Here is a 27,041-nt window from a genome sequence, read left to right as displayed (position 1 = left end):
AGAAGCAGCGTGAGGTCCACAGATGCACGCCTCTATGTACAGTACTTAAATAATAAAGGTCAAAGCCTTCTCCACACTGTGAGGAAAACAATTGAGACAGAGAAATAAGGGATCCTGTGACACATGCCAGTAACACGGTAACTGTAAATAATGGGATAGCTCAGTCTGTAGGGACTTGGCTTGGGAACCAGACGGTCGCCAGTACTGGTACTTGAGAGGTTCCAGGTCAGTTCTTAGGCCCTGTTAAGGTGCCCATGAGCAAGGCACCTTACCCTCACAATTCTCCCCAGGCACTGTATAGTAGATTCCAATTGCTTCTTATACTAGGATGTGTTAAATGCAGAAACTACATGTCACTGTGTGCGGTGCTGTATGCCGATTAAAATAGGATTATCCACACAGTGTTATTATATATATATATATATATATTAAATATCTGAATGATCTAAAAGCATTTTCAGAGACATGGTTTGCAGTGGTGATGTCCACTGTGACATTACCTTGTTCCTCCACCTCCTGCAGCAGCTCTTTTGAAGCTGAAACAGACAACAGCGTCAGACGCGTTAACACAACGTCATGACCCAGTTTTGGTCAATAAGACCTTTCTGAGAATCTGTTTTGTACGTCTACTATATGAACGAGTGTTGGTGTAGGGTAGAATTGTTACGGTTTGGCTGGCCGTGGGTGACCAGGAACTCCAGCATCTTGTTCATGGCACCCATAAAGAAGATCAGCCTCAGCTGGGTCATTGCCATGGTGATGACACTCCACAATAAGATGGGCGAGCACACAGAGTGACAAAGTGGCATCCCGCCTGAAGAGAGAGTGGGGATCCTTAGTTTATCTAATCTTACCTAGGCGACATAACTTCTAATTTAAGGAAAAGCTTGACAATTAAAACAAATCTGTGTATTATGTTGAAGATTGAATCGTTAATCATTTGTAATGGAGCTAGAATGAGCTTAGCACACATACTGTAGGCACAGTATTAAAGGTTTAAAGCTCAAAAACAAGACTACAAGTACAACAAGAATGAATGATGTTATTACCTTGGGGTGGGCTTTGTGAGTCTGCATGCTCGGGTTCTGGCTGCTTGGGTCCCATCATGTCTTCCATGAGCGCCACGTGGGTCACGTACCTGTCCCCAGTCACCTTGTCCTCAGTCACAACTCCACCCAGCTTCACCTTTTTACTGCAGACAAAGAGGAAGACATCAAATAACTACAGCCCTCAGCTAATAATGATCCACTGAAATCTACACATTTTACACAACATAGTTAAATACTGTATTCCGATTGGTCTGTTTGGACAATCTGCATTCCAAAAGCACACTGTTGCTAAGTTAAGTACATGTCCAGTCATAATAATCTGCAGAAGAAAGCCTGTTTATTTTAAAACCTCAGCAGGGTTTTTTTTATATTGTTGTTTGCTAAGAGTCCAAGTATTGTCTATATAGAAAAGACAATTTAAAAAGAGAATAATATTATTTTTTAAAGAGCAAGAGAAGGAAATAGGTTAGCATACAGAAGGATGGAGGACAGAGAAATCAGCAGAAGACATACATGAAGTAAACACTAAAGGGAACAGCACAAGAAGACAGACAGGAAGCAAACAATAAAGGGAACAGCAGAAGAAGACAGACAGGAAGTAAACACTAAAGGGAACAGCAGAAGAAGACAGACAGGAAGCAAACACTAAAGGGAACAGCAGAAGAAGACAGACAGGAAGTAAACACTAAAGGGAACAGCAGAAGAAGGGTTATGGCTAGAAAGGATCCGTCTTGTGTAAAACTCTCGCGAGAGTTCGGCTGAATGTCACGTGGCTGAATGTTTACGTTTGGCAGGCAGCCTTTCAGTTAGGATCGTTAACATCAGTTGGCCACATCAAATGATGGTGAGAAGCTAAACTATCTATTAATTATGTCAATGACAGGGAGTGTGATTGTTGAAAAGCGGTCTTGCTGGTGTTCAAAGAAGAATGACAACACTGTAGATCACCAACACTATGGTTTATTTTTTATTCACAGGCAAGTCAACGTTGTCGCAGTAAAAGTCCCAAGATAGCTCCTGGTGCAATAAAATGTTCCCTTGCAGTGTTTTACTATTATGTCTGATGTTTCTCTATTAATATTGCTGCTGCATTCATGTGTATGTTGCATCATGTTACTGTTGTAGATGTGTTTCCGAGCCGCTCCGATTACAACGAGAGTTACAACGAGAACGTGACGTCATATTTACACTAGACGGATCCTTTCTAGCTATAACCCAGAAGAAGACAGACAGGAAGCAAACACTAAAGGGAACTGAGGTTACCTACTGTAACCCCAGTTTCTATGAGTAAATGGCGCAGCCCTCTAAGGCTATCGCTATTGGGTAATCCCCCTGCGCCCCGGCGCAGCACTGAAACACTTGTAGTCCACGCCCACCCGCAAGGTGGGCCCCACCCTCGGGCCTCCTTCCGGTATAAATAGTAAGGTGGCCCGGCAATCTGCTCCCATACAACATAACTTTTCTTCAGCTATTCGTAGAGCCAGTGGGGCCCCGCACTTAGAGGGCTGCGCCATTTACTCATAGAAGCTGGGGTTACAGTAGGTAACCTCAGTTCTATTTCGTATATGGCTTCGCCCTCTAAGGCTATCGCTATTAGGTTAAGGGCGAAGCATCATGTAGTCTGCGCCCCACTGGGTCCGCCCGGCACTAGAAGAACAGACATACCTGCTCAATAACACCCCCCTGCCTGATGTGCCATGCGTAATGGCTCGTTACCTGGAACATAGCAAAACATGCCTATCTTCCCAACGGGGTGAAGGCTTGGAACAATACATACCGGCCGCTGTGAGAAAGTAGAGACAAAAGTCCCACCTCGTCCTGCGATCGTAGAGGGGGAACAGCAGCTCTCTGCGTGCAGACAGAAAGGAGAGCGCACAGCTGGATCCCTGACGTCACTCACTCTGACCAGGCACTCCGTACAAAGTGTGTTAGAGGAAAAAGGAACATCCCTCCTATAAGAGGGGAAATGGGCCGCTCTCCGCGTGCCAAAAGGCAGGAGAGAGGCGCACAGCTGGTTCCCTGACGTCACTCACCCCGACAGGACACCCAGTACAGGGTGTGTCAGAGAGGAATGGGAGACATCCCTCAAATAAAAATGAATAAATGAACAGGGGGAAGACCAAGATGCAGCCGTGCAAATATCTTCCACTGACATTCCTCCGTGCAAAGCCGTGGAGGAGGAAATTCCTCTGGTGGAGTGCGCCTTGATGTTCTCCGGGGGCTCCACCCCAGAGGAGACATATGCCTGTGACACAGCCTCACACAGCCAGTGTGACAGCCGTTGTGCAGACAGAGGTTGCCCGATCGAGCTCTCTCTATAGTGCACGAACAGGCGCTGAGAACGGCGCCAGGCCGCCGTGCGCGCCACATAGCAGGACAGCGCGCGCACCGGACAGAGGAGATTTAGAAAAATAGCGGGGGTAAAAACCGCGCAAGACACTGTTCCTGGGATGACAGGAGTGTTTCTTGTATCCCATGGAACTGCTGGGGGGAGAGGCTTCTCTGTGAAGTGCCGTAATGGTCTTCATGGTGACGAGCCACGCCATCGCCGCCGCTGCCCGTGAGGCAAAAGGGCTGCGAGGGAGTTTCCACACGCTGCCTTTCACTCCGTCTCTCCTCATGAGGCGCGTACACGCCCAGGGGATGAGAGGTGTGTGCATGCTGTCCACACGAGGCGTTATAACGGTGCTCGTGGTTATTATGACCGTGTGTAGGAGGCATATCTGGGACAGAGGAATGCCGCGAGTTCTGCAGTTTATAAACCAATAGGTTAAAACAGCAGGCTTCTGCAGGGAATGAACCACCTCTGGAGTGTCCCCCTGTTGGAAGAGACTCAGGGGGGTCATCACGTGACCAGCTGACGCCAACGCCGAGTAGCTGCGTCACGGAGAGGGCTGTGTGGGTTGTGACACGCCGGAGGAGAGCTGTCAGTTCTTCCCCTCGCTGCCGCAAGAGTCGCGCTCTCATGCTGGCTGAGTTTAACTCCACTCCCAGATAAACGATTGTCTGAGAGGGAAGAGGACAGCTCTTCTTCCAATTTATTATGAAACCCAGGCTTTGACAGATGCGATACGAGATGTACCGTCTGTAAAGCGACTTCCTCCCTGGGGCGAGCCAGCAAATAGCAGGTCGTCCAGAGGAAAACCACACTCTCATCCCTCCTCTGTGTAGTGGCTCCAGCCTTCTCTACACAAATGCGAGGAGCCAGGAAATATCCGAACGGCAGACGATTGTCTGATCTGATATTCCCTGAATGGAAAACGCAGGAATTTCCTGTGTTTCGGGATGATGGGTACGTGGAAGTATGCATCCTTCAGGTGGAAGTGAACCAGTCGTCCTGGTGAAAACATTCCAGCACCTGTTTGATCGTCAGCATGTGGAATACTGACAGATCGAGGATGTCTCATTCCCCCAGTCTTTTTCGGGATTAGAAAAATAACGGGAGTGAAAACCCCTGATTTCCCTCCCTTTGAGGAACCCTGGAAATATCCTCTTTCAACAGGAGTTCCAGCAGCTCGGATTGGAGCGCAAGACATAGCTTCTGGAAGGACAGGAGTGTTTCCTGTATCCCATTGAACTGTGGGGGTGGGGGAGAGGCGAACTGCAGGACGTATCCTCTGCTGATCAGCCTGCTCATCCATCTGTCCATCAGAAACACGCGCTGCCACTCTGAGAAACACTCTAAGAGCGGGCGCACATGCTCGAGATGTTCTGTGGTCGTCATGGCAACGAGCCACGCCAGGGAGTCTCCACACGCTGCGTTTCACTCCGGCTCTCATCATGAGGCGTGTACACGCTCAGGGGATGAATGGAGGTGTGTGCAGTGCTGTCCACACGAGGCGTTATAACAGCGCTCATGGTTTTATTATGACCGTAGGAGTTGTATCTCGGACAGAGGAATGCCGCGAGCTCTGCAGGTTATTAACCGAGGTTAAAACCGGCAGGCTTCTGCAGCGAGCCCTGCTGTCTACTTAATCAACAGATTAGTGGCAGCCGGCTTAATTAGCGAGCTCTGCAGGTTATTAACCGATAGGTTAAAACCAGCAGGATTCTTGCAGCGAGACCTGGCGCCGTGGCGCTGCGGGCGCTACCGCTGGGGGCACTCAGCCTGGAATACTGCTCATTCCCCCGTTCTGGCTTCTCTGTGATGCCATTGCCCTCGCCGCCACTGTGAGGCGAAAGGGCTGCGAGGAAGCCTCCACACGCTGCGTTTCACTCCGACTCTCATCATGAGGCGCGTACACGCTCAGGGGATGGATGGAGGTGTGTGCAGTGCTGCCCACATGAGGCGTTATAACGGCGCTCATGGGTTATTATGACCGTATGTAGGAGGCGTATCTCGGACAGGGGAATGCCGCGAGCTCTGCAGGTTTATTAACCGATAGGTTTAAACCAGCAGGCTTCTGCAGGGAGCCCTGCTGTCTACTTAATCAACAGATTAGTGGCAGCCGGCTTAATTACCGGCTCCGCTTCCTCGGAGGCTCTCGCGGAGCAGAACAGGAGCGGGGGAGCTTCACTCCCCTTTGACTCGCCGCCGGGAGACCCTGTCTCTGGGGTGGCGGGGGAGCGGAGACGTGGGACGGAGCCCCTGCAGCCGCCGGGGCGGTTGCTGTGGGCGTCTCTCCGCTTGCGGCCTCCTGTGGCCGGCGTGGACGCCGCGACTGCTGCGGGCGTTGGTGCCGCTGTGGCAGATCAGCCGACTGGAGCCAGCTGTACATGCTGACGAATGCCGTCCACCTGTTCCGCGGCCGTCTTCATGAACTGGGGTCCGAACAGCCCGTCCGGGCTGATTGGAGTGTCCAGTAGCACTTTTCTGGCCTTCTCCGTAACAGACGCCGCCGCGCTGTGGTGACGGAGAGGGGGAAAGCATGTTCGGCCGCCAAGCTGGCACCCTGCTCCGACTCTGTCTCCCCCGCCCGGGGGAGAGGAGGGAGGGGAGAACCGAACGGTGAACCGTGGAGGGAGGCGGGGCATTGCCCTCGCCGCCGCTGCCCGTGAGGCGAAAGGGCTGCGAGGAAACCTCCACACGCTGCGTTTCACTCCGGCTGTCATCATGAGGCGTGTAAACGCTCAGGGGATGAGTGGAGGTGTGTGCAGTGCTGTCCACATGAGGCGTTATACCGGCACTCATGGGTTATGACCGTGTGTAGGAGGCGTATCTCGGACAGAGGAATGCCGCGAGCTCTGCAGGTTTATTAACCGATAGGTTAAAACCAGCAGGGAGCCCTGCTGCCTACTTAATCAACGGATTAGTGGCAGCCGGCTTAATTACCGGCTCCGCTTCCTCGGAGGCTCTCGCGGAGCCGACCAGGAGCGGGGGAGCCTCACTCCCATTTGACTCGCTGCCGGGAGACCCTGTCTCCGGGGGAGCGGAGACGTGGGACGGAGCCCCTGCAGCCGCCGGGGCGGTTGCTGTGGGCGTCTCTCCGCTTGCGGCCTCCTGTGGCCGGCGTGGACGCCGCGGCTGCTGCGGGCGTTGGTGCCGCTGTGGCAGATCAGCCGACTGGAGACGTGGCCGTCTTCATGAACTGGGGTCCGAACAGCCCGTCCGGGCTGATTGGAGCGTCCAGTAGCACTTTTCTGGCCGTCTCCGTAACAGACGCCGCCGCGCTGTGGTGACGGAGAGGGGGAAAGCATGTTCGGCCGCCAAGCTGGCACCCTGCTCCGACTCTGTCTCCCCCGTCCGGGGGAGAGGAGGGAGGGGAGAACCGAACGGTGAACCGTGGAGGGAGGCGGGGCAGGAGTTGCTTCGGACTCCTGCCCGGCACTCTGCCCCAGGGACACGAGGCCCCGTCCGCGGGCTCGTAAGCCTGGACGGGCCAATCGTCCTCCTCGGCCACAGCAGCATGAGTGTCCGCTCTCCGCTTCCTGTCGCCCGAGGGGAGACGAGCGCAGTGCATGCTACCTGCTGGTTTAGAGCCGCGTACGCGTGCTCTGACCCCCGGCAGGATTCGCATACAGCTTTTATCTCTGCAGGTCATAACTCATTATGAACCCAGAGCCACATGAGAGACAACCACGGACGCAGTTGTTGCTCATGATGATTCTCAATTGCTGTGCTTCAGTAACTGTGCTGGTTTGCTGAAAAAAAGAGGGAGCAGATTGCCGGGCCACCTTCCTATTTATACCGGAAGGAGGCCCGAGGGTGGGGCCCACCTTGCGGGTGGGCGTGGACTACAAGTGTTTCAGTGCTGCGCGGGGGCGCAGGGGGATTACCCAATAGCGATAGCCTTAGAGGGCGAAGCCATATACGAAATAGAACAGCAGAAGAAGGCAGACAGGAAGTAAACACTAAAGGGAAAACAGTATGGGCTCTGGCAGAGTTTAAAGACTGGTCAAAGACTGCCATCCAATATAGGAGCCAAAAAAAGAGTCAGTGTGTCTTCATGAGCACTGACGTGTATCTGACGTCTTCAGGTGCAGGGAAGGACTCAGCAGGCCAGTTCAGGAAGCAGTTGAGGAAGACTCCGCAGGCCATGGCCGACCACACCCACATGATGATGCGGAACGACACGCCCAGGTCATAGATAACCTGCGGGGGGGGGGGGCGGGTGACAACAGAGAAGAGGATAGAGGAAAAGGATGAGTGGAAGAGAGGGGGAGAAGAAAATGTGTTTTAAAAAAGTCTTATTACTTCTTTGTATGTGTGTCACATATCACTTTGATAACAGCTCTTGAGATCACAGCTGAGTTGTATTTCCTTCCTTATCTTCCTGTCTACCATTGTACTTTTTTATCATCCTCCTTTATAACCATTCTTCCCCATCGTTCTTTCTTTCTTTCTTTGTGTGTATTCCAGGTTCAAAGGCTTTTTTTGTCATATCCACAGCTAGAGTGTAGTTATACAATGTACATGCTCCAATAAGTCCTCCAACAATGCCACATAAATATATATGACATAAAACAATACAACAAAAATAAAAAACAACACAAATATTTCAAGAAGAAACAGAGTAGAAATAAAATAGTGCAAGAGAATGTTGGTAATGTAGAGAGGTTAACTCTATATATAAGTAAAACAGAATAAGATGATCTCAAAGTACAGTGTAAAATTGTGTGTGTGTGTGTGTGTGTGTGTGTGTGTGTGTGTGTGTGTGTGTGTGTGTGTGTGTGTGTGTGTGTGTGTGTGCGTGTGTGTGTGTGCGTGTGCATGTGTGACCAATTTGGCGTTATATCTCTGTTTTTGCCTGATTCTCTTACAACTCTATGTAACCCTCAGAGATGGGGTCCCCAAAATGAATGTTCTGATCTGGTACCCCCACAATACCCCAAAGGCAAGGATGTGTGTGTGAGTGTGTGGTTGTGGACCTTGACTACAGGGAAGGTGACCGCAGAGGAAGCGTAGGATCCGATCATCAGGGAGAGGATGGTAGATCGTACGTTCCCGAACATGTTAGGCAGCTAAAGAGAGAGATAAATGAGTTTTAATATTAAACCAGTGAATCAACAATATTCAATATGCTGCTAAATCTATTGTTCAGCTATGACCTTTGACCTTTTTCCAGGCATGACCCAGTGTACAATGTTAGAAGAATACATCTATTCATTTGCTGTCCAGAGAAAACAAATGTGAATTCTCAGTGATTGAATCGCACCTTGAAAACATAACCAATAGGTGGTGCTAGTGAATCCCTTTACACCAAACTCTGACACACACACACACACACACACACACACACACACACACACACACACACACACACCTTGGCGTGAGAGTTTGTGAACATTTTGAGGCCGTGCAGGTGGTAAAAATGGAAAATAAATTAAATACAGTTTAGATATAGACTGGTGGCCTTCATATTGCATATGCTTTATATAGCCTATTGTGGTTTTACCATTCAAATCAGCAACATAATAATAACATTAACTTTGCATTTATTTGTTATACTTGCATTTTTAATAGTTTCTGCATATTAAACATGAAAAAAGTGGCATTATTTTTCATAGGCAAGGCAGGTTTATTTATCATAATAGCTTTGCTAACTAGCTAGTTCCCACTAAAGGTATATCAACAGTAACTTTGTGCATTTTAAATGTCACAGCCACATCTTTATTAGTTGCCCAAGTTTCGTTTATTGTTTCTTTATACGTTACAGATAACCCAAAAGTGTTAGCTTTAGCGTTTCCCTGCGCAAGCTGGTATCATGACCAAGAAGAGTGTTATTATACATGATGCGTGATGACTCAGCACATAGGCTTTACCTCTCACTTACATGTTATAATTGACACGTGACATACAGTAATGTCCGTGTACGATTCCACACTGAAGTAACAATATGCAATGCCTCATTTTCATCCGTCTGATGTGCTAACGTAGGACCGGGGTCATGAAGGGGACTCAGTAGTCGGGACCTTGTGCTTCCTTCAAGTTTTATTTGACATTTGAAACAACAGCTACAGTTGAGTCGTTGCCAATGACATATAAGTTTCTCCCTCCCTCGAACAGGGCTATTATAATGTATTATAAAAAAGAATGCAGTAAAAGGGAAAATCCAAGATAGAAATAATAAACACATTATTGCAGAAGTTAAAATAAAAATATAGTAATGTGATTGTTAGAAATTAATAAATACATCTATAAAGTCATATGGGCACTAGTTTAGTGGTTTATTGAAATGTGGCGCACTTTCTTCTTTTACTGACAGCTGTGACTAACAGCACGGTTCGAGCCTCTGTAAACAGTGCAGACTGATAAGAAAATCGGTCAGGCTGGGCTCTTTCATACTCACACAGTGTGGCTGCTGTGGGCACAACGTGTTCTCTGCTGGTATGTTATTCGCCAAAGGCTCTTATCTGACAAATCTACACTCTTGTTTGTTTGTAGCCTTTATTTATCCAGGTTAAAAAATCCCATCGAGATCAACGATCTCTTTTACAAGGGAGACCTGCCGCACATTGGTTTCACATGTAAAAGAAAACAAAAAAGGACGCATACAACATAATGACCGGGGTACAATTTACAAACGTATTCACAAAGACAGGTACCAGGAGTATCAAATATCAATTCCTCAAGCTGTGCTTTAAAATGATGCAGGGGAACCAAAATGCTCATTTTAATATTTTTTGCAGAGTGTTCCATTTAAAGTGAAAATAAAACAGATCATACCACAATGCCGAAAGTAACAGTTTGCTCATTGGGCACTGGGAGAAGAGCCTGAGTTTGTTCTGGCAACATTTAAAGAGGACATATTCTGCTCATTTCCAGGTTCATATCGGTATGTAGTGTCTCTACTGTGACATGTCTTCATGCTTTAATGTTCAAAAAGCTCTTTGTTTCTCTCATACTGCCTGTGCTGCAGCACCTCTTTTCACCCTCTGTCTGAAACCAGAGCCCAGTCTGCTCTGATTGGTTAGCTGGCTGGCTCTGTTGTGATTGGTCAACCGCTTAGAGAAGTCCCACCCTTAGCCTATCACAGACAACGTGTTGGAGCGCTAGCCAATAGAAGCTTGAGTGTTACATAGTGATGTCATTATGCTACGGAAGTTAACAAAGGAGTCCAATGGAGGCGTTTCAGGCAAAAACCTATAGAACACACTACAGGAAAGGGAGAAACCCTACAAAGCCTAATCTGGCCTCTTTAAACTATAGCCGCCAGGGTGCGTTTCGTTTCTCCCGTGTCTGTGACTCTTTATTTAATCCAAAAAAAATATCAAAACACAAAGGGATCACAGGTATTCACCTCTCCTTCTTTGGACGGAGGCCAGACTGGCGCTACAGTGACTCACTATCGCCTCTCGAGGAACAAGTTCTTCCTCAACACTTCCCCTGCTCTGCCCCGCCCCTAAAGCATCCACCTCCACGCTGTCCGCCCCCAGGTCCTCAATTAACCTCTACCGTTTCTAGGCCAGTTGCGTCCGAGAGTTTCTGTATACTCTTAGTCTTTATCAATATGTATTAAGGCTAATATTGGCCCTGCTTAGACCAAGGAAACAGAATATTTAAAATAACACTGCCCTACCAGCATTGTCAGAGCGTGTTTAAAAGCTAGTTAGGTTAGCGGGGAATGTGCACTGTTTACATCAAGTAGTTATGTAAAAGCTTATCAACTAGATAATATACACAAGACACAAACACACACCCAGCCAGGAATGATAGCAGTGAGGCCAGAATGACCATGTCGAGTCCAGGACACGGTCTCGGTCAGGAAGAGAAAGGGGGAGGAACACAGGAAGGTTGACAGGAGGATAGGGCTATGGAGGGTGTGTTGTCCGCCCAGGCTTTGGATTGGCTTAGAGGCCGCAGCAGAATTTAGAACAAGTGGTACAGCATGTGCTGGTTTGCAAAATGCACACACACGCACGCACGCACGCACGCACGCACGCACGCGCACGTGCACGCACACACACACACACACACACACACACACACACACACACACACACACACACACACACACACACACACACACACACACACACACACACACACACACACACACACACACACACACACACACACACACACACACACACACACACACACACACACACACACACACACACACACACACCAGCCTGGCGTGAGAGTTTGTGAACATTCTGAGGCCGTGCAGGTGGTACATTCTGGATTGTACCATTCACACACAGATCATATGTTCATAATCTCAGGTGTACACAAAGCAGTGTTTGGAAGCTGAATACTGAACTACACAGAGGTTGTTGGACTCTGAAGGCCTACGCCCACTCCCCAGTCTGTGATGTCATGGCAGGTGTTTTGACTGATATAGAGGGATGGAAAATTGGACACGAGGCGTCCTGTTGACCTAGGAGTCTTGCTGTCCCATGGTCAGGTCCTTTGTCCTGTGTCCCTGTCCTCTTTCTAATGCTGCCTGTATGTCATAACTTCCACATTGATGAGACCAGATGGCTTATTTTAGCTCCACATTGACACACTAATATGTTGTGCTTTTGTATTGCGTTTCAACAGTTTTTTTAAATGTCAAAGAGGACTGAATGTACTTTGCATCATCAATTAAGATAGGACAGCTCAATTAAGCAAAACCTTAAGTCCCTAGCTCCTCCAACAAGGCAACATAGCTATAAAAGACATAAAACAATAATAAAATAAAATAAATAGTGTCGAATAGAATAGTGCAGAGTATGTTGCAGAGCAATGTGCAAGTAACGCAGATGAAGTAACCTATACATGTCAGGAAAATGAATAATATGTGTGTGTGTGTGTGTGTGTGTGTGTGTGTGTGTGTGTGTGTGTGTGTGTGTGTGTGCACGTGCGTGCGTGCGTGCATGCGTGCGTGCGTGCGTGCGTGCGTGTGTGTGTGTGTGTGTGTGTATGTGTGTGTGTGCGTGTGTGTGTGTGTGTCATACTGTGAGTGAGGTGAAGGTCAGGCAGATTCCTCCGAAGCCGTTGAAGGAGACAGCGAGGAAGATGAGGAAAGACAGCGCTGATGGAACACATAGAAATAAAGAAAATAAGCTTTATTGGCCATTTAAAGGTGCATTCAAAGTTTCTTTCAATGTGAGAGTTAAAATGTGTACTTTCATCCATCATTACAAACTGACAGTGAGCACCCAACATGTTCAAAATTATTTCTGAAAAACGATGTGAAGAAAATGTAATTTTCTTTTACAACACAGTTGGGGAATTAATTAATTAATTCTGTTCCAAGTCACTCTAACTGTTTGTAGCCGGTTTCGTCAAGGACTTGTAAATGCATTTCTACAGCTTTACAGATAATTGAAAACATTTACAAAATACAGTAGGACATGAAGTTAAAAAGGCTGCATATTTTTTCTATATCTCTGGTGGAGTATTGTACTGTTACTGTACCTTCAGGATCATAAGCAGCGGCAGCCATCATGGCACAGGAAGCTGCGAAACATGCGCTGAAAAAGAGACAGGATGTCAGAGCACGTTGACTGTGGTTCCGATGGTACTTTTATTTAATAGGTTGAAATCTGCGCTTATGTTCTGATAAAAGGCAAATAACAAAGGAATATCTGTCACACCTGCCAACGAGCCTCAGTGGGCGTGGCCCAAATCTGTCCATCAGGATGCCCAGAGGCAGAGTGGCTGCACTCAGGAGGAAGGACCCAATGGTGAAGCCCAGGTTCAACACCTCCTCCTGCTCCGTACAGCTCGGCCAGGCCCCGCTCTCCACCACGGTCACGTTGGGGTCCACAGTCACATTTTCTGGATGGTTTCATAGAAAAAAGGAGAATGTAGAGAACAGAAAAAATCCTCACTGCACTGAGAACCGCAACATGACACTGTGTGGGTAAAAATAATACAATATATCGCTGCCAACAGGATAGGCCCAGAGTAGTTAGTCTTTGTGTTGGTGGTCACAGGTCAATGCAAGAAGCTGGTTTGTCTCGGTCTGGGCTGATTTTTGGGAAGTTCATTTTGTCCGCTTGTTATTAATCACATGGTAGTTGCAGCTTTGATATATGGTCTTGTTTTATAGAGGCTCAAACCGTAACTAAATAAACACACTGCTGCTTTTGCAAACACTGCCAAAAGCTTTGCCAATGACTCATGTTAAGATGACATTATTAAACAATATGTTCTATTAGTTCTGATTCTATGTCAAAGTTCAAATCTGGTAGTAGGCTTTAGTAGCAATATTCTGTTCTTTCATGTGGCTTGTGTAGAATATAAAAGAGGCTCTTCTTGATCCTAGCCAATGACCATCTGCATACACTGAGGGTCAGTGTTTTTTCTAACTTCTAAGAGTACATTAACAGAAGCATCCTATCTCTTGTTTGACCCTTAATGTTACCAGCTGGCAAAGTAATCTTGCATGTCTTGGATTAAGTTTCAACAAAATAATTACCTAAGAAACTAAATAGTTAATAGTATCCGAAGAGACTCAAGGATCATCTTTTATAGTAGTTATTTTTAAAACAAGAAATATTGCAAAATGGAATGGTTGTCATATCCATCAGTAAAATCAGTCCTGGAATAGACTCCAAAAACAATCATGTTCTCCTCAAAGAAATAGAAACCTCCCTGAACCTCGAGCATGTCGGCACTAAGTCACACACCTAAAACATTTAAGCATCTGTCTTTGCCAGATGTACTGTACCACTATTAGAAATGTCCATGTAAAACAACCTGTAACACAATAATATTGTAGCTTTGAAATGATGGGAGAATGTTATGTGTGCCTACTGGGGATGTTAATGGCACTAGAAAGGACCAGAGGGCAGTTCTGATGGTGCTCTCACCAACACAAAGGTGTGAGTAGAAGCCTTCGCTCTTCAGCATGATGAGCAGTGAGCCCCAGCCCAGCAGCACCGCAGAGAAGAGCAGGTTCTCTATGATGGCTGTGACTGCCATCCACCACCTCCTCCTGAAGGCCTGGGCCAAGCTGGGAGCCATCGCAGCTGCTGGACAGGAAGCATGAAGAGGAAAACATTAGTCCACTGAACAACTGGGAATCTGGACAGTCCAACAAATCTTAACTCTGCGCCAACATGCTTTACTACCTTGTAGTTTTCCCACAGAACGTTAAACCCCTGAACAGAGATCCTACTGTTTCTGTTTCAAGATGTCCTTATGCATTTCTCATGTCATCTGTGGAGGCTTTTGCAATTTGTTTCCTCCCTATCTTGTGTTTGACAAGCCTAGAAAAACACTACAAGGGTGACCCAAAACAAGTTTCTGCAAATACAGTAGTGGAGTAATGCAAATATGTAGAAGGTGTTATACCTTTATTTCATTTGAGTGGTCAGGGTTATTGGATATGTAGCTAAAGATACTTAGAATACAAGACCATTGCTTTACACTTTGTCATCAACATCTTTTTAATGTTTCGTCCCTTCTTGAATTACTTTTTTAATTTTAGCTATTATTATTGTAATTGTCTAATTTTACTTCATTGCAGTCCTTAAATAGTTTTTCTTCCATGTAAAGCACTTTTATTTTAATTTTGAATAATGAATAAGAAAAAGTAGGGGCTGTTAAACTGAGATTATGATTACATTGTGATATCAACGGTGAGTGAAAATGTAACTGAACTTGGTCTGTAAACTGTGATGCATATTTAGGTAATAACGTCTGATAGTGTTCTGATTAGTAAATACTATAATAATTCAGGAAAAACTTTCCCAACATAGAGTCATAGCATGACAACATGTTTTTAAATAAACTGAGCTGTAATTAGGTTTTATGCAACTATCAGCTGTAATGACCAAAATAAATATACTGTATTCCCTCACCAATCATTGCCTGTCAGTCTTAATCCAAGTTTATTCAAAACACACAGTGGAGTTTTTTTTATTTCAAAACCAATTCATTGTCTATATTAATTCTTAAGCACATTTAGCTAATAAAACATCTAGCTTTGTATATCCCAAAATGACATCTCCATTTATTCTAACTTTTTGGCAGTATACTTTATTGTCCCCGTAAGGAAATCAGTTTTGGACTCCGTCCTGCAGTTCCACCAATTTTTTTTTTTTAAATCATAAAAAGGCTACAACGTATAGTACACGATAAGTGTTTATGTAGTCATTTTGATCCAGGATCCCTCCGCTTCGCATCGGGTTCCCTATTCATCCTGAAGGGTGTTCTTTTCCCCATAATGACCGCCTCGCTGCACATTATCCCGCTTATGACACGGCCAGATCAGAGCCGGCCCAACCCATTAAGCGACATAAGCGGCCGCTTAGGGCCCCGCAGTCACTAAGGGCCCCCTAGCAAAAATTTTTTTATAATCTCAGTACACCGTCTCCGTGATAAGTATGTTTGATTAATTTAGTTAATGTACTCTCAAAGTCATGTATTATATTATTGTCAACGACAATTATCAAGTGGTGGCTCACACAACAACCCCAGAGCCACCACTTGAGCCAAGTAAACAAGGTATGTAAATGTCAGTAAACTTCCAAGTTATGCGAACATGTAAGTAAAGCATAAATTACAGCTACGTTGATGTTACTTTGAATCGCGGGGGTAAGCTAAACCGTTAGCAAGTACAGTAGCTATAGCTAGCCAGATATATTAAATAAACACTTTGTCATACAATCTAAATGTTATGTTTTTTAGCGTTACCTGGTGATTTCAAAGAAGCTACTTACAGTACACAGTTGATCCTGAGTCCTGTCAGTTAAAGTGTTTCATAGTTAGCTTAGCTAAGCATCAACCTAGCACTGAAATATATGGATGTTATGTGAAAGTATTTCTGAGAAAAAGTCAGCTGAAATGGTGGCAGAGTTGCCACTGCGTGTCAACAGCATGTTTGAACGTATATGTAGCAGTAAATGTGGCTGTTTGGCCACTGACGTTGCCATACAACACCTGAATTTAAATGTGCAACCTCTTTTTGTGACAGATTTTTGCATGAAATTATAATTCTTCTGATTGATATTCCTATTGACAGCTAGTTTCTATGTGAACATTATGAGATGGACGGCCAGAGAGAATAAATGAAAAACAGTTATGAAATACTATATGAAAAAACAAGAATACAGTTTAAAAGGGGAGTGATTTGTAAAATATCCATAAAGAGAAATCTGTTTACAGTTCTGTTTCATATGGGTGTTGAGAGATGTATAGATCTCTTAATTTTGCTCTCAAAGTGCACCAGATTGATGCTTTTAACTTCAATATTTAAAACTAAATCTTCCTCCCCCTAGAGGAGGTTAGGTCCACGGTGTTTACATACTTATTTAAATACAATATGTGTGCTTATGCTAACATCATAAGACAAAAGTTGGTTCCGTGTTGTGTGTAGTGAGACCGCGCTAGAGTGAGGGGGGCCCCCAAGCCAAAGCTCGCTTAGGGCCCCCAAAAGTCTAGGGCCGGCCCTGGGCCAGATACATAACAAACTATAATGACTCGGCTCACAATATTAATTGAAATGATTTTATTGACTTAAAATCAATTGACTCCTAGCTTCCCGTGTCCCTCTCCCCAGGAACCTCCCTCTTCCAGCCCCAACCAACCAGACAACACTCTCCCATCCAAACCCACAGCTACAGGTCACAAAAACCGTCCATCAAAACAGTGGCACGTTCACTGACACTCTGTAAAATGCAAACAAACTCTGAACAACAAACACATCAAACATCAACATTATAACCAGTCCGTTACACTTTCGCCCCTCCTCAAAGTCCCTCGTCCTCGAGGGAATAAACAAAGTCTCTCAGGTGGTTAGGGGGTCTGCGATTTCTCTGCGGCCGTGCCTGGTCTGCGGCAGGGGGAGACAGGCCCACCGTGTGGCCCAGAGTAGGGCAAGGGAAAAAAAGTCCAGGTTGTGGGGAACCAGGCAAGGTCCCCGGGTCGTGAGAGGGGGGTTGGGAAGAAGGAAGAACACTGTCCCTAGCCCCCTGTGTCTCACCACATGATCCTAGTGGTGTCGCTGTACCCCGATAGGGTGCCAACCTGTCCCGGTGAAGAGCAACTATTCTCCCTCTCCGCTGCAGTTGGACCCTGTAGACGACCTCACTCAGTCTCTCCAGAACCCTGCAGGGCCCTTCCCAGTTGCTGTCTAGATTTGGGCATCTGCCCTTCTTCCTCTGTGGGTTATACACCCAGACCATCTAGCATGCACGTCGTAGTTCCTCTTCTGCCTCGCACCTGCACTCTGCAGCTGGCGTCTGGCAAAGTCCTGAGCAGACTGCAACCGTTCTTGGAGTTTCCTGGCATATTCGAACCCTGGGGGATCCACAGGAGCGTCGGGGGGCAAGCCCATCATCATCTCGCCCGGCGTGCGCATCTCCCTTCCTAACATGAGGAGGGCAGGGGAGCAGGAAGTGGAATCTTGGGTCGCAGACCGGTACGCCATCAGCACGAGGGGGACATGGGCGTCCCAGTCTCTTTGGTGTTTTGCCGTCACTATGGCAAGCTGTTGAGCCAGTGTGCGGTTGAACCTTTCTACGAGGCCCTCGCTCTGTGGGTGAAGGGGTGTGGTGCGGGTCTTATGGGATCCCAGTTTTTTGCAAATAGCCTTAAACACTCGGGACTCAAAGTTCCGGCCCTGGTCTGTGTGTATGACTTCAGGCGCCCCGAACCTGCTAAACATTCCCTCCACCAAAGCGTCCACAATAGTCTCTGCCTCTTGATCTGGTAGGCTGTATGACTCAGGCCACTTAGTGAAGTAGTCCATGGCTGTGAGGATGTAGCGGTTCCCTTTTTCTGTGCGGGGAAACGGCCCAAGAACGTCGATCCCGATCCTCTCCATTGTGCACCCTACCGGAAACTGCTGGAGCTGGGCATGAGATCTGTCGATAGGGCCCTTATGTGCAGTGCAGCTGTCGCAGCGGCGACAGTAATCTTCCACATCTTGTCTGTGTTGGCCCCAGTAGAATCTCTGTCGCAGGCGGCGGAGAGTCTTAGAGACCCCAAAGTGACCAGATCCTGGAGTTCCATGCACTGACCAAAGTACCGTCTCCCGCAGGGTCCTCGGCACCACCACCTGCCACCGTGTCTCTCCTGCAGCCGGTTCCTTCCATCCCCTCTGCAGCACTCCATTACACAGGCGCAGGGCTTCAAACAGTGACCAAACATCGAGAAAACTCAGAGACCTGTTCCCACCGGGGTTTGTGTTGTGCAGCCACCCAAGCGGTTTCCGGCCTGATGTCGACATCCCCCTCCCGCTTCTTCCTCCATTCGGCAGCATCTACAGCTAAAAGTCCATGGTCAGTTGATGCCCCGACTGGTCCGACCGCTGCACATATCACCTCAGCCTGTAGACATTCCCTCTCTTGTGTCTCACTCTTCACGCAGTAGCGGCAGTCATCACTGTAGCAGGGGCGGCGGGAGAGTGCATCAGCGTTGCCGTGCTGCACGCCAGGTCTGTGAATTATGGTGAAGTCATATGCTTGTAACTCTTCAATCCAGCGTGCCAGCTGGCCTTCTGGTTCTTTGAAGGACATGAGCCACTGTAAGGCAGAGTGATCAGTCCGGACTGTGAAGTGGAGGGCCCCTAGGTAGTACTTGAAGTGCCGGATGGCGCTGACCACAGCAAGCAGTTCCCGTCTGGTGACACAGTAGCAGCATTCAGCTTTGTTGAATGTTCTGCTATAGTAGGCCACTACTCTCTCTCCTTCTGGTGTCACCTGGGCCAGCACGGCTCCTGCTCCACTGTTGCTGTCTTCTGTGTCGAGGATGAAGTGAAGGGTGTGGTCAGGGGGGAAGAGGATCGGTGCCTCCACTAGGGCTTCCTGTAGTAAAGCAAATGCTGCCTGGCACTCCACTGTCCATGAAAACACCTCTCCTTTCTGTAACAGGCGGAACAGCGGCGCAGCTATGCAGGAGAACCCTTTCACAAACCTCCTGTAGTAGGAGGACAGGCCCAGGAAGCTCTTCAGGTCCTGCACAGAGCTGGGGGTGGGCCAGTCCTTCACAGCCTGCACCTTCTCTCCCATGGTGCCAACGCCGCCCTCCATTAGCCTGTGACCGAGAAAAGTCACCTCACGCTTCACGAAACAGCACTTCTTGGGGTGCAATTTCAGTCCTGCTCCAGCCACTCTCACCAGCACACGTTTGAGGGCCCCGAGAGCTGATTCGAAGGATTTCCCATGGACGAGGATGTCGTCCAGGTAAACAACACACTCATGGCGGGGGATGTCTGCCAGCACCTGGTCCATAAGCCTCTCAAACGTGGCAGGGGCATTACAGAGGCCGAATGGGAGAACTTTAAACTGCCATAAACCCCCGTTGGTGATGAAGGCTGTTTTCTGTCTGGCCTCAGGGGCAAGGGGGACCTGCCAATATCCGCTGCGCAGGTCCAGGGAGGAGAACCAGGAAGACCCTGCCACTGTATCGAGTGCCTCGTCGATGCGAGGAAGGGGGTATAGGTCCTTCTTGGTCACTTTATTGAGCGGTCTGAAGTCTACGCAGAACCGAAAGTCCTCCTTCTTTTTCTTGGGAACCATGACTACTGGAGCGGCCCAGGGGCTGTTGGAGGGTTCGATGAGTTCAGCCCGTTGCATCTCCCCCAGTGCTTTATCTGCTGCAGCTGGTCTGGCCAGAGGGAGGCGTCGCGGTCTCATTCTAATGGGCTGTGCATCTCCAGTGTCGATGTTGTGTTCAATGAGATCTGTCCGGCCAACATCGGCCTCAGACAGTGAAAAACAGTCTTTGAATTCCAGCAAGGGCTGCAGCAGCAGGTTCTGCTCATTGGGAGTTAGTCCATCAGAGTTTCTCTGCCAGACGTCTGTCACTGCCGAAACTCTCTCATCTGCGACAGGTTCTGCAGCAATGACTGGGTGAAGGCAAGGATCCAGGGTCGGTAGGGTGGGGGTTTGTGCAGGTGCCGTCATCTGGGGGTCGCAACAAGCAACGGCGTCGGTCACTGTCTCGGTTTTCTGTGTTATAGTGGTGTGGGTTGCACGACAGCCTGTCTGGGGTGGCCGCCTATACATCTGAACGACCTGTCCATCTGGAAAAGTGAGTGTACCCATCTTTGTATCAATGACCCAGTCTTATGTCCCAAGAACATCAAGCCCCAGAATGCAATCTTCCAGGTTTGCGACCCACACTGGGCAGCAAACAGACTTCTTTCCCACCCCCATTGTCACAATTGTCTCTCCCACCATCGGAGATCGTTCCCCGGTAACAGTTTGTAATTTCACAATGGTGGGGCAAATAGTTGTTTTATTTCTCACCGTTTTAGGCTTCACCAAGGTTGCTGAAGAACCTGTGTCGACCAGCGCAAAACAGTCTGTTCCCGCAATAGTCACTGGGGCATACCAGCAGTCCTCGACCCAGGTTTGGCCCAGCCTGATGATTTGCTCAGGCTGGCCGCCAGCCTCTTCTGTTGGTTGTAACACTTCTGCTTGGTTAATGCGCTGCAACGTTTCCTCATTTGAAGAGGGACGGGACACATAATCAGGGGTCCGCATTGTCCCGGTTATGCAGACCCGGCCCCGTTTCCCTGGTTAGCTGTGCTGCGAGGGCAATCTTGAACCAGATTGCCAGGCTGTCCACACCCCCAGCAGATCCTCTGACGGGGTCTCGGAGACTGCAGCGCTCACCTTCGGTGTGTGGTCATCCGCCCTCCATGAAGCAGTACATAGCATCTCTCTCTCTGTGGCTAGCTCCAAAGCCTCCTGTAGATACTTGGGGTGGGCGAACAAAGTCTGTGTACGCAGGTCGGCTGGTAGTAGGCCATGGAGGAAGTAGTCCCGGGCTAACTCACTCTGGATAACAGGAGGCATGTGAGCATAGGTGCGGTGAACCAGCCCCTCAATGTCATTGGCGAGCTCCCTCAGCGGCTCCCCAGGCCAAAGCTTGCGGCTACACAGTTCAGAGCAGAGCAGGCTAGCTGTAGAGCATAGTCCAAAGCGCCTCTTTAAAGCTCCCACCAATGCATCATAGTCACTCCTATCATCAGGGTTAAGTAGCAGCAGGCTGGTTAAAGCATCCCCAGTAAGGCACATTGCAAGCTGGAGGGCCTTTTCTTCAGCAGACCACCTGCCAGCCTTGGCTAGCAATTCAAATTATGCCTGGAATGCTTCCCAGTTAGCATTGCCATCATACCTGGGGGTTTTCATAGATGAGGGGAGGGCTTCTCTGTGCTGCTCAGTGTGTTGACTCGTGCCTGCCCTCTTTGTCTCTGTTTTCCCGCGTGTGGCGTCTCTATCGGGGGAGTAGCCGGAGCGGTCGAAGCCAGCCTCAGCGGCCATTCTCATGGTCATTTCTCTCACCCGCTCTCTGTGGCTGTCCGTTCCCCGACCCTCAGCAGCGCCAAAGTGTTGCCGCTCGTCAGTTTCCTCCTCCCGTTTAATTTTAGAGTAGTCCCACAGCGACATGTTCTCACCGAGATGGAAACTGTAGGCTGTATGGCAGCAATCACTGTAGCATGCCGCTAGTTAGCTGCCGTTAATCCGAGTTGAACTTTTACTTCTGACACCAAATATAGCGTCTCGCTACAGGAACACAGGGAGGCTTGGTTTGTCCTTTATCCGGGAGTTTATTGTACAAATCACATGTAACTATTGGCCATAACCACGCCAAAACAATCCACTAACCCTGTCGTATTCTCACACTCCGTCACGTCTCCCGCTAGCTCTCTCCTAGCTTCCCGCGTCCCTCTCCCCAGGAACCTCCCTCTTCCAGCCCCAACCAACCAGACAACACTCTCCCACCCAAACCCACAGCTACAGGTCACAAGAACCGTCCATCAAAACAGTGGCACGTTCACTGACACTCTGTAGAATGCAAACAAACTCTGAACAACAAACACATCAACATTATAACCAGTCCGTTACAGTATATAAATATAAAAATAAAGTGAAGGAACTGCAAACCGAGCGGTCTACGAAATGAGACGGTCTTCCGGGCTTAGTTCAGTAAAGTTGGAACGATATTGGGAGATTCGGATTTCACGGATCAATAACTCATGAACAAAACATTATTCAGACACAAATGACGTCTCCTAAGTACCGTGGTAAGGTTGACAACGAACTACAATCACATTTTGATCGTCCTCCGAGCTAGACACATTACTTTGGTCTCTATTAGCAGCCGGAGAAGAAACGAGTGCTCAGGGACAGTCTGCAAAGTGCAACTCCGAAAAAAGAGAATACAATAATATTCAATCATTATTATACATTATATTACTACCAAACTCACTTCACACATCAATAGTCTCCTCTGTGTCATACTACAGCAAGGAGTTTTGAATAATATGCTTTGAATAATTTTGGGGAATATTTATAATGTAAAATCTTCAATAAATATGTTATCATCTTCAATAACTTTACTTTTATACAGTATATTTCTACCAAACTCACTATTTGCATTGTTGTTGTTAGCATCTGGTTAGCTAGCTGCTCTCACGGATATTAGAAGCCGTTTCTAAAACAAGGAGAGGGAGAGCTCTCTCCTGTCAGACTGAGAGAGATAACTACAGCCTAAAAGGTGAGTGATTTGTAAAATATCCATAAAGAAAAAGAAAATCTGTTTACAGTTCTGTTTCATATGGGTATTGAGAGACATATCCATAAATTCATTTTGCTCTCAAAATGCACCAGGTTGATTCATTTAACTTCAATATTTTAAAAAAATGTTAACACTTATAAAATAGCACTTTACCTCTGCTTACACCTATATGCCCTTTTATATGCTGTGAGCTGATTATCGAGCCTTCATTGTACGGGTACACTGTGTATGTGTGTATTCTACTGTAGCGCCCGGTACATTAATGGGAAACCCTAGTTTGTACATGTTCAATACATTTGTAAAACTGTACACATGAACGTTTCTTTTTACTGTTCACCAAAAAACAAATCTCACTCCAAGCTGAACTCAAAGGTTGGCAGCACTGGGGCCTCATTTATAACGCCGTGCGTCGGATTCACGTGGGAAGGTTGCTTACGTAGTAGAAATCCAAAAAATAGGTACAGATATTTTCCGACATTTTTCGATTCACCAAACATTGCGTACCGGCGAGGAAAGTGCGTACGGCACTTCCTACGCCGGTTTCCCTTTATAAATCACAATCGACTCGAAATGCGGTGCAGCTTTTGCGGGCTTCACGTAACGCCCATATTTACCTATAAATAGTCAAAGAAAAGCCCATTCATTCATTCATTTTGAATGACTTTATGAAGAAGATCGCAGGAAATTACGACAGAACAGCTAAAAAATACATCTCACACCGTGTCAGATTTTGGTTATTTTGGGGTGGTCGAGATAAATCATATTGTTTGGTGGATGCAATTTGAACCAGAGTAGCAGCATGGAGGTCGGATCGTCACCAAAATAAATAAATAAGTAGTCCGAAAAAGGTTAATGACAAAAAAAATACACATAGCCTTCCTCAGGCAGTGTGTTTGTACCGGGACAGGAGACACCCCCTTGATGAGAAACTGTAAGAAATGATCGGGGAATCCCTCCGGAGTGGAGTCATGACGACTGATCTGAATATTTTTTTTGTATTTGGTGGTTTGTATCCCTGCTGTCGATCAGCTGTGCGCAGCGTCTCCACTGCAGCCCGTGCATCTCAACCCCCCCGCAGCAACTCTATATCCACCAGTTAAAGGAAATACAACTAATGTGTTGTGTTATATTAGCTGTACAATTTACCACATATGGTGTTCTTAGTTTCCATACCTCCTGTGTTTTACGAGCGACTTATCAAGTCTTGGCAAACGGCATAAAACACGAGAGTATATAAAACCATGCTCGTATCTACAACCTATAGAAATGCAAAACGGCGTCAGTTTAGACGTAATTCTGTCCTCCTGCTTACCGCATAATTTATGAGAAAACATTTCATAACATTAACACAACATATTCGAGGTGATTTTAAATAACATATCCGTATTTATTTATTTCTCCAAGTTATGTTTTTGGGTGCACTGAGTCTCAAACAGGCGTTTGTTAAATCATTTTAAGATTGGCTTTAATCAATTTGTGAAAATGAATTCTTCATATATGATAAATGAGAGGTAACATTTTATTTATGGTATTATTTCCACATATTTCTCTCCATTCTTCCTTCTGCCAACGGTGTCGCAGTTTCTCGTCTCTCCCGTTTTTGAGTTTAGTGCGTACGCATGGGTTAGAGTTTGCGTGGAGGACCGCACATTTTCCCGTCAAGTTAGTATTTTCTAAATCGCAAACATTGCATAGAAACTGCCGTACGCCATTTTTTGAGCATATATCCCTTTATAAATGAGGCCCCTGGTATTAAAAACGTGTGACATGTTCTGAATCAGAATCAGTGGCGGACTGGCCATCGGGACGTTCGGGACGAATCCCGATGGGCCGGTACTGAAGTGGGCCGGTACTGAAGTGGGCCGGTACTGAAGTGGGCCGGTCGAGAGTCCCGGGCTGATTTTTAGTCCCAGTCCGCCCCTGGGGCCTCATTTATAAAGGGATACACGCTCAAAAAATGGTGTACGCCAGCAATGTTTGCGATTTATAAAATACTAACTTGACGGGAAAACGTGCGGTCCTCTACGCAAACTCTAACTCATGCACAAAAACGGGAGAGACGAGAAACTGCGACACCGTTGGCAAAAGGAAGAATGGAGAGAAATATGTGGAAATAATACCATAAATAAAATGTTCCCTCTCATTTATCATATATGAAGAATTCATTTTCAAACATAGATTAAAGCCAATCTTAAAATGATTAAACAAATGCCTGTTTGAGACTCAGTAAATAAATACGATATGTTATTTAAAACCACCTCGAATATATTGTGTTAATTTTATGAAATGTTTTCTCATAAATGATGCGGTAAGCAGGAGGACAGAATTACGTCTAAACTGACGCCGTGTTGCATTTCTATAGGTTGTATATACGAGCATGGTTTTATATACTATCACGTTTAATCATGTTTTATGCCGTTTGCCAAGACTTGATAAGTCGCTCGTAAAACACTAAGAACTAAGAACACCATATGTTAGACCCTCCAGAAAAACGAATTTACCGCATAATCAGCAAAATGGTGCAGATTTTTAAAAGGACGCATATTTATCAAAAGGCCGCATAATCCCCGCATTTTTCCACACAAAGTTGAGAATTTTTTTTTTAACTCGTCTCGACGTGAAGTAGTGATGATGATGACGTGACGTCATCAGCTCGCGCATCACAGAAGGTAAACAACACCGTAGAGTGAACGTGTGGAACTCACACAACGAACATTTCTGCTAAAGACCAGGCAAAGCAATACCCCGATGTCTTTCAGGAAAGTGGGGGGAAACTATTCTGCACCCTGTGCAACTGTGTGTTGGAGCATACGTCTTAGAGAAAGTCGAAGGTGACGACCCACTTTGATTCATTCAAACATTCGAAAATGCTTTCTACTGCTGCTGACAAGAAAGCCAAACAACTCACGTTCACCGAGGCATCAACCTCCAAAACCCTTTCGAGGGCTACAAGAAACTAAGTGAGTAGCCTGCAAGATTGAAGCTGGTCGGATAACGAACGAGTAAATGAAAACAGAATGAGGCGGAGAAGTGGTGTGTGTGTGTGTGTGTGTGTGTGTGTGTGTGTGTGTGTGTGTGTGTGTGTGTGTGTGTGTGTGTGTGAGTGTGTGTGTGAGAGAGAGAGAGAGAGAGAGAGAGAGAGAGAGAGAGAGAGAGAGAGAGAGAGAGAGAGTGATTAAAATAGCCCCATTGCTTTTACAATAAATAAACATTGAATGTGTTTAATTGAATAGGAAAGGGGTTTAACGTTAGTGGTAGGTTGTGTGTGAGAGAGAATAAATAAGACAGCCCAATATTTTAAAAGAAATCTATTATTTTTCGCAACTTTCCGCATATTTCGCCATTTCACCGCATAAAATCACATAAAAACCCTGCATAATCGCATAATCAAGGATTTTAGCCCGCATATTCAAGGATTTTAGCCCACATAATCAAGGATTTTTGCCCGCGTTTTTCTGGAGGGTCTAATATGTGGTAAATTGTACAGCTATAACACAACACACTAGTATTTCCTTTAACTGGTGGATTATGGATATATAGTTGCTGATCAACAGCTGGAACACAAACTACCAAATGCAAACAAATAATTCAGATCCAGTCGTCGTGACTCCACTCCGGAGGGATTCCCCGATAATTTCTTAGTTTCTCATTAAGGGGGTGTCTCCTGTTCCCGGTACAAACCAAGCGGCAAACTCTGGGGGACAGCCGGGACGCCAATACGGAAGTGCAACACACTGCAGTTCATACATGGGCCGCTAGGGACTGACTGCAGAAAGGAGCAATTTCAATAGACCCCCATGTTAAAATGCCCAACTTTACAGCAGAAAAAAACATGTTTCTACCCATGGATGCAATAAATTTTATTATCGATATAGTTAGATTCCACCTTCATGATTATGAATCTGTGAGTGAATTGTTTTCTAACACGACCCTTTTATTTATATTAGGTCTTAAAGTTTTTGCATAAATTAGGGCGTGGTCACTTTGATGGACATGTACATGCCTCAGCTAACAGCAACTTGTCCACTCTGCTAGGCTACAACCATAGAGGCTACAACGTTAGTTAGTCATAGTACTGTACTTGACCCTTTAGCTTTAGCCGTGTTCGTGGTGATTGTGCCTTTTAGGGAATATTGTTA

At 46.7% G+C, this 27,041-nt stretch overlaps 1 protein-coding gene across 7 annotated transcripts in view; it reads right to left on the bottom strand.

The window, feature by feature from the left end:
- The window catches only part of LOC307029985 (large neutral amino acids transporter small subunit 3-like), a 42,381-nt gene that overhangs the window by 5,260 nt on the left and 10,080 nt on the right, over nucleotides 1-27,041 (bottom strand). For 4 of the 7 annotated variants that reach the window (XM_079666203.1, XM_079666201.1, XM_079666200.1 and 1 more), the window contains 9 exons: nucleotides 14,238-14,399; nucleotides 13,017-13,200; nucleotides 12,838-12,893; nucleotides 12,375-12,451; nucleotides 8,358-8,450; nucleotides 7,448-7,581; nucleotides 1,050-1,192; nucleotides 668-814; nucleotides 501-536 (listed from right to left, as the gene is read on the bottom strand). In XM_079666203.1, the coding sequence (XP_079522329.1) occupies nucleotides 501-536; nucleotides 668-814; nucleotides 1,050-1,192; nucleotides 7,448-7,581; nucleotides 8,358-8,450; nucleotides 12,375-12,451; nucleotides 12,838-12,893; nucleotides 13,017-13,200; nucleotides 14,238-14,391 (1,024 nt within the window). In that variant the 5' untranslated portion in view covers nucleotides 14,392-14,399. The remainder of the gene's footprint in view (nucleotides 1-500; nucleotides 537-667; nucleotides 815-1,049; nucleotides 1,193-7,447; nucleotides 7,582-8,357; nucleotides 8,451-12,374; nucleotides 12,452-12,837; nucleotides 12,894-13,016; nucleotides 13,201-14,237; nucleotides 14,400-27,041) is intronic. The other 3 variants (XM_079666202.1, XM_079666204.1, XM_079666199.1) reach the window with 1 other exon arrangement.

The sequence above is a fragment of the Notothenia rossii genome (assembly GCF_949606895.1).
Source record: "Notothenia rossii genome assembly, chromosome: 1".
In the NCBI taxonomy this organism is placed as follows: domain Eukaryota; kingdom Metazoa; phylum Chordata; class Actinopteri; order Perciformes; family Nototheniidae; genus Notothenia; species Notothenia rossii.
Note: the sequence above shows the minus strand (reverse complement) of the source record. Positions and strands in the feature narration are given on the sequence as shown.